The 14,466-nt window shown below is 25.5% G+C and overlaps 1 protein-coding gene across 1 annotated transcript; it reads right to left on the bottom strand.

Moving 5' to 3' along the window:
* Positions 1 to 3,220: 3,220 nt before the first annotated feature.
* Positions 3,221 to 13,543, bottom strand: LOC130941604 (MADS-box protein AGL24-like). The gene is made up of 9 exons (XM_057870165.1): positions 13,292 to 13,543; positions 12,497 to 12,697; positions 8,647 to 8,722; positions 7,580 to 7,641; positions 7,373 to 7,472; positions 6,712 to 6,753; positions 4,613 to 4,654; positions 4,395 to 4,516; positions 3,221 to 3,606 (listed from the first exon to the last, which is right to left on the bottom strand). The coding sequence occupies exons 2-9, from the start codon at positions 12,676 to 12,678 to the stop codon at positions 3,588 to 3,590; spliced, it is 645 nt and encodes a 214-aa protein (XP_057726148.1). The 5' UTR covers positions 12,679 to 12,697; positions 13,292 to 13,543; the 3' UTR covers positions 3,221 to 3,587.
* Between the last annotated feature and the right edge of the window lie 923 nt (positions 13,544 to 14,466).

The following is a 14,466-nucleotide window of genomic DNA, read 5'->3' as shown; positions in this document are numbered from 1 at the left end:
AAAGACATAATTTATTGAGATCCCGTTGTTTTCACAATTTTCAGGTACCTGAACGTCTTCTGGCATTAAAACTATATCAGAATTTTGGACAACTGCGGGTGTCTCTATTATGTCTTTTTCAACAGGAATCGTATTTACCTCTTTTCTTTTTCGAGGATTTTTGTCTTTGGAACCGACAGACCTGCCACGCTTCTGGCGTGAATTTGCTTCGGTGGCTACTTGTCCTACTGGACATCAATTCGAATTAGGGTATTTTTTGCTGGTATATAACATTTGGTTATCCTCTTTGTATCAAAAATGCATCAGGCAATTCATTTGCTATTATTTGCAAATGTATAATCTTTTAAACTTCTAGTTCATATTGCCTTGATTGAGGATCTAAATGAATCAAAGATGATGTTGTTTAATTAAGTTCCTTTTCAGGAAGCTTATTCTCTCCCCCCCTAATGTTGAAAATTTTGATTTATCAAAATGACAATCCACAAATCGGGCATTAAATACATCTCCAGTTTGTTTCTTGAGATACCTCACTATAGAGGGAGAATCATATCCAACATATATCCCCAATTTTCTTTGGGGTCCCATTTTGGTGCGAGAAGGTAATGCAATGGGAACATATATCGCACACCCGAATATTCTTAAATGAAAAATATTTGGCTGCTGGCCATAAGCTAATTGCATAAGAGAGAACTGATGATTACTCATTGGCCTTAAACGAATAAGTGCTATGGCATGTAAAATAGCATGCCCCAAGCCGATGTTGGGAGATTTGTTCTCATAAGTAAGGGTCTAGCAATTAATTGGAGGCGTTTAATAAGTGATTCTGCTAACCCATTTTGTGTGTGAACATAAGCTACTGGATGTTCAACACTTATTCATTAACCATACAATAAGTACCAAATGCTTGGGAAGTAAATTCACCAGTATTATCAAGGCGAATTGCTTTGATTAGATTTTCTGGAAACTGTGGTTTTAATCGAATAATTTGAGCTAGAAATCTCGCAAACGCCAGGTTGCGAGAAGACAATAAGCACACATGTGACCATATCGAAGATGCATATATTAGGATCATAAATTTGTTCAATGAGTGGTGAAATTTTCATCATTTGAAACAAAATTTGTTTCCTTTCCTTTGTCATCCTTTTTCAAAGATGCTTGATAAAGATCAGCTAGGTGCCTTGGGATACGACAGGTACGTGACCAATGGCCCTTTCTACCACAACGGAAGCATTTATCCTCAATTGATTTACTTTGCCCATTGTTTCTTTCTTTATCTCACTTCTAGTGAGATCATTTCTTATGAATATAATTCTTCTTCCTTCCATAATTTTTTTTGCTACCAAAACCTTGCCACTTACCTCTTCTGGAGTAATGATTTGCCGCATTTGCTTCAGAAAATGGGGTGGCACCAACTGGGTCTGTTTCATGATTTCTTAAGAATAACTCATTGTTGCGCTCAGCAATAAGAATGCAAGAAATTAGCTCAGAATATTTTTAAATCCTTTTTCTTGATACTGCTGCTGCAGGAGCACATTTGAGAAATGGAAAGTCTTTTGATGATTATACCTTTCTTCAAGGTCTTTCCATAGATCTGCAGGATCTTTTAATTTGAGATATTCATTTTTCAATCATACGTCAAGATGACGACGAAGAAAAATCATGACTTTGGCTTTATCCTTCTGTGATGTATTATTTTCAACCTTAATGGTATCTCCAAGATCTATTAAATCAATATGAGTTTTAGCATCTAGTATCCATGATAAATAGTTGTTTCCAGATATATCAAGAGCATTAAGACCCAGTTTGTGTAACCAACTTAATTAAACTCCTTTTGATAAAATAACTTAAACAATAAATGACTCTGTTAAAAGTAACTTATAAATAAGTTATTTTGTATTTGGATTTTTAACTCTAAAAGTGTTTATTTTATAAAAATGTGATGAAAAGTAGAAGTATTATGAGAGAAATTATTTTTTTAACTTCTCTATAAACTCATAAATAGCTTCTTAGAAAGTTGTAATTTGGTTTTGAAAATTGCACCAGACATTAATACTACTACTTTTCATAAGTCAAAAGTTAAAAAAATTACTTCTAAAGTTTTCCAAACGGGCCCCAAATTTAAGATGAGAGAGTTTTGACATAATAAAAATTTGTTACCTGGAGTCTTCTAAAATTTGGTTAGAGTCTCATGCTGATAACGTGTTGTAGAATAAATAAATAAGGAAGATATAATATAAAATAATATGTAAATAGAAGTCTCTAGTTTTAATATTCACCAATATAATTATCTAACTATAATAATAGAAGTAACTTAGATATTTATTTCTATTATATAAGATATTTATTTCTATTATATATTAGCAACGTATGAAAGAGAGAGAAAAAAAAGTTTTGTATATAAACAAGAGAGAGAAGATTATTGTTATTGATGTATTATTCACGGAGGCTTAACCTCCTATTTATACATATAAAGGAACTTCATTTTGAACTCTCAATTAATATGAATTCATCTTTAAAAAGATGATTTCTTCAATTAACCGCCCAAGTCATAAATAGATATCCACACATTTGTTCTTATCACAACATAATTTTTTAACATTCATTTTATTTATGCATTTTTATCATAAGACAAACTGTCGATAAAATTAAATAATGACAGCTTGATCTTCACCATGGCCATTAATATAAATAGTCTTTTTTTGTGACATATAAATAGTATTTTTTATAACTAAAAGAGGAACTACAATATATGAAATTCTGTCAATTATTTATTTATTCTCATATTTTAAAAAAATTTACTATAATAATCATCATGCAATTAGTTAAAAAGTCATGTATTCTTTTTAAACGTTAAGGTAAATGGAATAAAAATATTTGAATAAAATATTATTTTAGTCTTTAATATTTAAATTAAATTTTAGTTGCATTTCTAATATTTAAAATACTTTATTTTTGTTATATATTAGGTCAAAATTAAATCCCAAAATACTTTTTTTCTATATTATTATCTTGTACTTTCAATTATTCTTTTGCAAATTTTATTCTCAAATCTCTGTAACTGTGTCTGCGACTATCATTTGTATAATTATGATTGTTTAATTACCTAGAAGAAGATGAGAATTTAAAAAATAGATATGTTTGAAAAAAATAATTTTAACCAAAAACTAAAATTAAAATAAGATGGAATAAAATATTTAAAATAAAAATAAAAATAATCAGATTATAAATTAAAATAATATTTTATTCATGAAAAAAATTACAAGGATGAAATTACAAACTTCATTCCAAGTAGGAAGCACAAATTGCATTCACTTTATGACGAAACTTAGAGATTGCAATGGCTACCTCAAAACTTTACCTCATGCATGCTTCTTCACATTTTTTGGATAAACTTTACATGAGAAATTAAAGTACTTAATGTTTGGATTATCTGGCTAGCTAGAAAGTAGTTAAATAAATCAACCCCATGCAATATAATTTTAGCATTTAATCACACCTTTTTTTTTTTCACTTCGGCCCGATGCAATAAACCTCGTAATGGGTCAACCTTTAGAAACAAGAATCCTTGGGTTTCACATCCTTTCATTTCAATTAGGGAAGGGCAACCTGAAAGCGTCATAACAACGAAAATACTAAACAATATGAATAATGGATATATTGGATGTTCAATTTAATAGACATGTAGATGATTATGTTGGTTATTCTTAATTAAATAGTTATTTCTTTTGATTAAATTTACTCATATACAGTTAACAGCTGAATGTTCGATTCACTAAATATGCGAATAATTATTCTAATATTAAAGTTTAGGAAGTAATTTAGAAGTTGAATATTTTTTTAGTTTGTTAGGTCAATTTTAAAATTTAGTGTTCACAATTACCAAACAAAACCGTTTTTTTAACTAACACAAAACAAACGCAAACTACAGATGCCAAATTGATCATAAACGATTTTTGTACGCTAAGTAATAAATAATGATATGCATTATATGCTGATGCTACGCTAAGGAGAGAGTGGCATAAATTTTGGTTCATTTTTTCTGATCTCAATATAATATTCTCATGCTGTCATGGATATGGCGCACTTAGAAAAATTAGGTTCACTAATAATATTGTTTGATATTGGCTTATTATATTTTATTCTCCCGTCGAGGCTTAAATGATTTTTAACCAGTAATGTTACCAAATTAATTTTTTTAATTGATATTTTTAACATTGTTTTTTATTTTAAATTTTAGATTCTAAATTATAAAGTTTTAATTCTAAATTTTAAACCTAACTCCTTCAAAACATGAACATTTTTTAAAAATAATTAATTAGAATTTTATTTTCTATAATTTTTGTAATTTCTTAGTTATGGAAACAAAAAGAAAGAAAAGAATGGTTGGTGCTTACCCTAACTTAAGAGATGTGTCAGAGGAATGATCTTCAAGAGAAGAAGGAGCGGCACTACTGATGCAGCTGCATGCATTATTTAGTGACTCCGATGACACCACTTCTTGCATGCCAATATCCATCTTTTTAATAACAATAATAATATTGCCTTATTAGATTTGTAAAATGAAACAAGAGTTAAAGAATCAATGAAATAATGTCTTCATGATTTGCCATACCTTTTGCTTTAACTTCTTGTTCTCTTGTTCTAATTCGTCGCCCTTAGTTGCAGTAGTTAACAACAGCAACACGTTTTTTTTTAATAAAAAAGAAAAGAAAACACTAAGAAGATTTTACATGATAGATCATTAGAAAGAGATTAATTCAGAATCAGAATCATAAACTTTTGTATGTTTTTGTAACATACTAACATATTTGATCCGTGTTCTAAAATCATTTAAAATATTTATCTTTTTACTTGTGATACTAATTTTAATCTTATACTAAATTAAGTAAATAATTGTAAATATTATTATAAAACATATTAAAGGTGATTTTTTTAAAAAATTAAAAAAATAGAAGGTAAAAGATTTTCAATTATAGAGAATAAAAGAGCTAAAGACGTAAAATAAGCGAGAAAAAAAATTTGAATCGACTCGTCATAAACGAGGAACTAAAATTAGAAAAATAAGTTGGTTGATATTTTAAACGAATATAAAAAATCACAACACAAATTCACTTGTCCGAGTTAACGAATTAGACAAGTCAATTTGTTTGGCTCATTTTTTTTAAAAAAGTATTTCACAATTTTAACAATATTTTTAACTTGATATCAATACAAATAACAAAATTTATCACACATTTATATATTTTTCTAATAAATTATTTAAAATATAAATAACTAGTTAAAAAAACTTTATATACCTAAAAAGAATAAAAAAAACAAATTATAAGAGCAACTCCTATCCATTCGATTTAAATCTATTTAAGTCACAAATTATACTAGCTGAAATAAATTAATTAGTTTTAAGTTTATTAGCTCAACCCGCCTATTTTTTCGAGTGATACAAAAGCTTACTCGCGAGTTTTTTTCTTGTTTTGACATCAGTAAAGTTTTAAAAATTGAAGTTGTGACATTGTGTGTGTTTGTATGTATATATATATATATATTAAATTAGAATAAAGTACTATATATTAAATTAAATTTTAATTTAATATTTAATATTTTAAACGTTCTATTTTTGTTTCAAAAAAATTTAAATAGGTTCAATATAGTTTTACTTATCAAGCTAACTCATAAACCAACTTAAACTCGACTCGTTAATAATTTGATATGCTAAACCCGTGAGTTGATGAGCCAAACTTGAACTTAGAATTGAGCTCAAAAATTAAATGAGTCGAGTTTGAATTTGGATAAGTTCATCTCTTTAGCTTGTGAGCTGACTCGATTATATATAAATTATTAATACACATATTTTATATACATTTAGTTTATACTTTTAATATTATATATATACGTATAAAATAGTAATATATAATTTTATATATATTAATGTTCTTATAAAATTTTATAATTATTTTTTATTTGATTTTGATGTAAGATATAAATAAAAAATTTATAATTAATAGATACACAATATATAAAATTAATATTTTTAATATATATAAGTTATAATTTATTAATATAAAATTATAGATTATGTTTCTGTTATTTAAGCCAGCTCGTGAGCTCGAGTCGACTCATGAGCTTTTGGTAAAACAAGTTTGAGCTTAAGAACATGCTTAATTGTTAATGAGTTGAACCGTGAGCCAAGCTTAATTTTCATGAGCCGAGCTTTAGTTTGGTCTAACTCGACTAAATTCGGCTCACTTCCAACCCTAGTTTACCATTAAATTTGACACTAATAATTAATATAATGAGTGGCGTAAATATTAATAGTGTTACTAGTTAAGTTATCTTCTTCCATATTTTAAAAAATATTATCAAATTTTTTTTGTAACACTTCTCAATTCTTTTTGGTGCAAAATTTCAAATTCTAACAATAAATTATTAATATTTTAAAATTAAAAAAAATTATATTACTAATCATTGATAAATAGATTTTACTTATATAATAAAATCGAATGTTATTAATTATTCAATATACAAATTATTTATATTAAATTTAATAGTAAAATAATATTAAATCTTTTTAAAAATTTTTAAAAATTAAAATAAAATAATTAAAAATTTTTTAGACTAAAATAAAATATTTAAAATTTTAAAAATTAAATTAAAATTTATTCTAAATATTGAATACCAAAATAATCATTTACCCATCAAATTATTGCAACAAACCTTTTTCTGAAGTGCTGCGATGTCATCCATGATCCGCTTTTCCTAAATGTAAATAATATATTGTATATCATTGCACTACACTACAATTCAACACGTGCTAGGAAATAATTAATTAATCAAATATCCATAATTTATGAAACCTAGACACTTCAATGACTTAGTGTTTTTATATATAGGATATATTTTAGATACAATATTTATCTTAGACATATATTTTTTATGTTTAATTGTATTTTAATAAAAAATATTTTTTTAAATATATTTAAAAATATTTAAATATTATTATATATCAACATATTTAATTTTATTTTTAATATATATTTTTAAAAAAATTTAAAAATAATATATATTATTATTTATTAAAATAAAAAATTAAATATTTTATATAATTAAAAAATTTAAAAAAAATAAAAAATTAATTTATATTTTAATATTAATAAAATATAAAATATTTTTATAATTTATCTAATATATATATATATATATATATATATATCGTGTTTCTGTATTTTTTAAGAATTTAAAATTTATGTGTCTGTGTATTTTGTATCCTGTATTGTACATGTGTTGAATTCTATATATCCATATCCATATATCAGAGACCATAATCAAGAACATGCATATGGACATGCACAATGCATCTGCATGTATTTATGTGTACCTTTGTCTCAATCACGCGATTTAATCCTGTTTGAAGTGCTTTCTCCAGTTGTAGTAAGTCTTGTAGGTTCAGCCCTTGAAAATCTTCACCTTTCATCTGCCTAATCATAATAATATATATGGTACATAGATGGAAAAAGAAATGGATCTTTTTTTTTCATGGGAAAAGGAGGCATAAGGCCCTAGAAATGAGAGAGAGAAAAAAAACCTTAGTTGGTGGGTTTTATCAGCAACTTCCTTGCGTAATTCATCGTTATTGACATTCTCCAGCTGAAACGAATTAATGACACAAAACTTAAGTGATTTCGGTAATGTCATAGGGTTAATTACGTTTAAGAATTCAGTGAGAATTGGATTATATGTAGGAGTATACAAACATAAATAAATTTTAAAAAAAATTATGCTAGATAACTAATAACCTTTTTTAATAACATGAACAACTATCACTAAAAAAAAATATATATTACATCTCCAAATTACTCACCTAGTGAAATAAACATTCGATATATCCATTGTTCACATTATTTAGTATTTTCATTGTCTACCTATACTTTTTCTAAAAAATATTATTTCTACACCAAGATCACTTAATATATATATATATATATATAGAAAAAGTATAGGTAGACAATGAAAATACTTAACAATGTGAACAATGGATATATCGGATATTCATTTCATTAGGTGTGTAGATGATTATTCTAATATTAAAATTTAGGTGAATAATTTAGAGATATAATATGCTTTGATTTGATTGATGATTATTTATGTTGTTTAAAAAAATTATTGGTTATCTAACATAATCTTTTAGCTAAATATACAAGAAAACGTTCGATGGATGTTAAGTAAAATCTCATTTTGTTAGTGGCATAAATATAATCCACTTAAATGTTCTATGAAAGCACCTAATAAATTTTAGGAAGACTAAGTTGAAACAAGAAACCCTATTTGAGAGAACAATATAATCATGCATAGCATAATAATTAGTTAAGGAAAAAAATTATGAGAGAGGTTATTTTGTATGAATAATGTTATATATACAAATATTTTTTTAACCAAGATCAATCTGTAGAAGAAAGAGTATATTGATAAAGATATTCTTTTTTCCAAAATCAAAAGAGCGATTAGGCTGATAAAATAAAGAATTTCTAACTAGCTACATCAACAAAAATTAATTATAGATACCATTATTTTAAATCTTATTATTTAATTTAGTTAGATTTAGTTTATAAAAAGACTTGAATATGTAGTATTATTTTATTTTTATATTATTACCTGCAGTTCAAGTGGTCTTTCTGATCTACTTATCTCATGTGTATGCTGAGCATACCTTGCAGTTATGTCCTTCATACTTATATACCACAGAAATAGAAACCACATATAAGACGATGCAAAAATTCTAAAGTTATAAAATTAATCACAAAGTTACACACCATTCATGTAATTGGTACACCAACATAATTTAGTTATACAAAAGCCCTAACCACCGGAAAGAAATTATTGATGCATGCATTGGAGCTTCATCTTGAGCATGTAATAAATTAATATATTTAACAAGCGAATAGTGTATTTAACTTGGTCTTGCAAATTTGTCTAGCTACTACTCTACTTGTGAAAATTAGTATTCAGAATTGAAGAAATTTTGGTAAACAAACACCAATAATCCACAAATCCAAGAGGTTGATAGGTGTTAGTGTTGCAAGTGTGAGAAGTGTCAAAGTTGGTCCCACATCAAAGAAAGCAAGGAAGAATGAAGAGTTTATAAGATGAGAGACCCATTAATTTAACACCTTAAAGTTTTGAGTTGGATGTGGTAACTTCTCATCTTATGTTCTCTCACTTGATTCTTTCCCGAATCTCCCCAGTTGTCGAGAGCTCCCACGGTTGCCCAACAATAGGCTTTTATTAATATTTTGTTTTTATATTGTTATAATTTTAAAATTTAGTGTTTAAAATTTAAAATTTTAATTTTAGTATTTAAAAATAGTTACAATTAGTCAAAAAATTAATAAATTTTATTAGTCATCTAGTATTGCTAATAATAATAATAATAAGACTATTTATGAAAGAAATTAAATTAGCACAAAGTACAATTTTAGTTCATAATATTTTAATTAAGTCTTAATTTCGTCTCTAATTTTTAAAATATTTTGTTTTTGTCATAAATATTTTATTTCGTCTTATTTTAATCTTTTTGTCAAGAATAATTTTTTTTTCTTCTAAAAATACAATTTTTCCTTCTATTAATATCTTTTTGTTTCACTAATTATTTTGTTATTTTTAATTTTAAATCAATACAACCACCATAATAATTATGACAATTATGTTTTCGCTACTTGTTTAAAAAAAATCATAATGAAAAAAAAGGATAATTTAAAAAATGAATTTTAACCAAATGACTAAAAAGTAAGGCAAAATGAGATATTTATAATAAAATTAAGACATTTAAAACGTTAAAAAAATTAGAATTTACTCAAACATTATAAATTAAAACAGTGCGTTACCAAAGAAATTAAATGTATGTTGACCCAATGAAAAGAGTAGAAAAAGAGATTATAATGAATTATTTATTTTTTTAAATCTTTCGGTCTTTGCATTAAGCTCAAACTCTGGTTCAAAAGTAGGCTTATATTAAAGGTAGAGAAAAATAAGGCTAATATTTTTGTTAATATTAGTTAATATTTTAGATTAATATTTATATTATTAAAATTTAGATTTTAAGATTTAGAATTTAAAATTTAATATTTAGAGTTTAGAATTTTAAATTTAAAATTTACCTAACAGTGTACTCTTTAAATATTAAGTATAAAAAAAATATTTTTATTGACTAGTCAAAAATATAAATTTTGTTAGTTATAATAACATCACTCTTAAAGGTATGCACTACACAATTTATAATAGTTATGTTTTTAACGTTTTACTGAGAAATAATTTATTTTTTTTAATTTTTTATTAATAAGACAGACATGCTAATTCTAAAATAATTACTGGCGTTTTGCCAGTGTTTATTTTAAAAAAAGAAAACTAAATGACTATTCTACCCTCCATTATCTAATAATGAATGAGTAGAATTATGGCAAACATGCAGCGGACCACACAACAAAACCACATCCCAAAAATGAATATAAAGTAGAGATCAGACGTGTGTGATGGGAGTTATATCAGAAGCATGAGTAATCATCAGGGCCCATCGTCTGTTTCTGATTTCAGATTTGTACCAATCAAGAAAAAAATCTTCTTTGTAAATAACCTTTTTTAAATGTAAATTTAATTTCCCTTTTATTTTATTGTTTGAGTTTAGAAAAATTAGAAAACATTTTCTTTTTTTGACAAACATATAAAAAGTTGCTTCTAGATGTAGAACTTAGAAGAGAAAGAAATGTATTCCTAAAATTTCGCAACTAATATATATATATATATATATATATATATATATATATATATATATATATATATATATATATTTTCAAAAAAGCTTTTATATTTATAATGAAATTCAAATATAAAAATAATTTTACTCCTAATTTTAGTTTTAAAAGTATATTCTCCCTATAAATTTAGTTTAAAAAAAAGTATAGATAAACAATAAAAATACTAAACAATACAAATAATAGATATATTAATTTAATTCACTAAGTGTACGAATGATTATCCTAATATTAAGATTTAGATAAATAATTTAAAAATATAATATTTTTTTATTTTATTAAATCAATTTTAAAATTTATTGTTTACAAAAATTATTATCTACTTAACAAAATCATAAGAAAAACCTTTCTGAATTAGTTCATCAACTTCATATTGGCTGAACCCAATGATGTTATCCAATGCATCTGGTATAATGGTATACATTCACATTAGATAAACCGTCATAATATACACTAAATGGAACTATAATATTACTAATTAATTATTATATAGATATAGATATATAACTAAAAGTGCTTTTATTTATTTAACAAAGTTTTAACTTGGGCAACTATCGCCAACTAAAATTAAATTAGGAAACGACTAAGCAACTGTGTAACCTAATTAGTACAGGTTTACGTATTTAATAGGTATCTATAAGAGTAAGATTGAGTTTGTTTATAGATACTAGACATTAAAATAAAAATATAAAAATATAAAATTATATATAAAAAATAAAATATAAAAATTAATATTATGTTCAGTCCAAAATATTATTAGTATATTTTGTATTACAAAAAAAATACAGAGATACTAATAAAAATATAATTTAATTTTTTATTTCTGTATTATTTTTATTATTTTTTATTAATATATATATTTTTTAATTCTTTTATGATAAAACATAAAAAAATTAATTTTTATATTTTATTTTTTATATTTAATTTATCATTAAATAAAATATAAAAATATTAATTTTTACATTTTTATCTTTTGTATTTTGTTATCAATGATCTCTCTTATTCGGTTTTGATTATCAAACACAGACAAGAGCCAGCATTTTATGAAATTTTTATGTAAACTTGATCAGTAGTCGCAATCACAAGTTAATGAAAATCCAAAAACGCTTAATTAACCAATATAAAATTATGATAAAATAAAATTAAACTAATTAAGAAAAAGTGGTGTGGGTGATACGAGGTTACTATTCGATCTTAGATTTTTTAAGCTTGGTTCCTAGTTCGTACCCCTCTCTCTTTATTCTCACGACTCATCACAGAAATGAAAACAGAAGAAAGACTATTTATTCCGTACACAGTGAGTCCACATATCCAGATCATTATTATGTACCAAAAATGGATGACCACTTCATCTACCCAACCTTTGTCTTCAACTACTTATGATTAAAAAACAGATGAAACTTGATGTATTTTTCACAAATATAATAATTTCAATTATATTCAGGTGTCCTTACAATAATAGAATTTTTCTATAAAAAAAGTCCATAAATTATTCGATCTTACTCTCTCACTCGGATAAATTTAGCAAATTTTTTTTTTGTTTTTTGTCTAATTCAAATTTTCACTAATTTTTTTCCATATTATTATACTTCATCTTCATTTCATTGACAAGGCATCACAAGAATACGATAATTGAGTTCAAGTGTCCAACAAAATGGAAAGGGGGAAATAAAATTATATATAATTATATATTATACCTGGAGCTAGCATATTCAAAGAGCCTCCCAGTGGCAGAGAAAATGATGAGAGCAACCTCAGCATCACAAAGCACAGAAAGTTCTTGTGCTTTCTTGAAGATCCCTCTTCTCCTCTTTGAAAACGTTACTTGTCTTGCTGTTATGTTGTCTATCTTCTTTATCTTGATCTTTTGCCTCACCATCTTCAGCCTCTTGTGCTTGCTGTATTTTTTTTAAAGAAAAGAAGAAGAAAATCAAAACTCCTTTAATTTTCAGTATATAATACCAGAAGAGTTTCAGGTATTACACGAATGCTAATATTCAAGTGTATTTTTTTTTTTTTTTGTCGTTGATTTCAATTATATATAAATTTTATGAGTGAGACCACCAAAACTACACATTAATGTTCTTGAAATATATGAAAATTTTCCAGAAGTAATGATACATATTCAGAGTCGCTTCATCACTAAAGTAATAATAATTTCAAAGTCACAAAACCCTAGTAGTGAAAAAGCAGTTTCAGATCTGGTGAAAAGATAACCCAAAAACAAAAAAAAAATTAAAACAACGAAAGAAAAAGGGTAGCTAGCTCTTAATGATTTAGCAGAAGAGCTTTGATTTGAAGATTTTTTTATTATTCCGATGAGGTTTTAACCTATCAGCGACGGTTCAGAGATATCTAGAATCTAGATGAGTGATGCATATAAAAGAAATAAAAATGAAAAAAAAAAGAGTTACTAATAATGGAAAGAAAACATTATGAGAACTTTTGGGGGGTTTGTTAAGACAAAAAAAAGAAAGAGAAAGAAAGAAAACCTCGTCACTCCGGAATGCTGTTTTTGGATCTCAAGAAAGGAAAGAGAGGTTTCCCCCTTATTATAGCAAAACAATAATGGAACCTTCTTTCTTCTTTTTTATTTATTTATTTTGAAATAAATATCCCTGCTTGAACACTTTTTATTTTTCTAAAAATGGTTAAATTCTACCAAAAATTATAGGACCAAGATAGACCAGAAATATAATGCAACTGAAAGCTTTTCAAAAACAAAGAATAGATCAGGTTTCATTGGAAGCTACGTGTTATCCAATGGTTCAAATGAGGTAAGAAAATTTTTTCATAATAAAATAAAATAATTCTTTCCCCAACACTTTAACTTTTCTCATAATAGATGAGATATTTTCAGGTTGAAATAATTCAAATTTAGGGTAATTTTAATAAGGAATAAAATCTTAGTTTATTCTATAATATTTTGATCCAATTTTAATTTTTTATTTTATTTTATTTTTATTCTTTGATCAAAATTATTTTTTAAATTTTTTTCTATTATTATCTTCTTATTTCTTGTTCTTCTATCACTTTGGCTCTCAAATCACTATAAATACCATCATGACTACTACAATTACGACTTTTATTGTTATCTAAAAAAAATTATAATAAAAGAAATTGAAGAATATCTCTTAAAAAAAATTTTAATTTGGACTAAAAGACTAAAATAAGATGAAATAAGATGTAAAAATAAAATTTAGTATACGACCAAAATGTGATGTTTGTAAGCATATTATCTTTTATATATCTGCTGTTTCTTTTAAACTCTCTCTTTCTTTTCTGTTCTATTTTCTTTTGTTATTTATTTTTTAAGCTTCAAAAAATTACATTTGCACACCATTAATGGGAGGCAAAATGGAAAGAACACTCAAATGCCTATCATCGCAAACCCCTCGAACCTCCCCAAAATCTAATTAGGCCCCCAAGTTTGATTTGATAACTGAAGAATAAAATGTCTTTGAAAAAGGTGATGTATATCAACTTACTTTACCTGATCCCAACTTATAAATGCAAATTTGATTGGAGTTATTTGACGTATAAGTGTCGGGTTGTTTGAATTGAATCCGATAAGGGTGTTCATGGATCAGATCCAATCCACATATCTGCGGTGTTTATCCGAATCTGATCCGAAAATTGCGGATATGGATCCGATCCGCACACTAAT

The sequence above is a fragment of the Arachis stenosperma genome, chromosome 7 (genome assembly GCF_014773155.1).
Source record: "Arachis stenosperma cultivar V10309 chromosome 7, arast.V10309.gnm1.PFL2, whole genome shotgun sequence".
Classification (NCBI taxonomy): domain Eukaryota; kingdom Viridiplantae; phylum Streptophyta; class Magnoliopsida; order Fabales; family Fabaceae; genus Arachis; species Arachis stenosperma.
The sequence above is the reverse complement of the archived record's forward strand: the minus strand, read 5'-3'. Positions and strand labels throughout refer to the sequence as shown.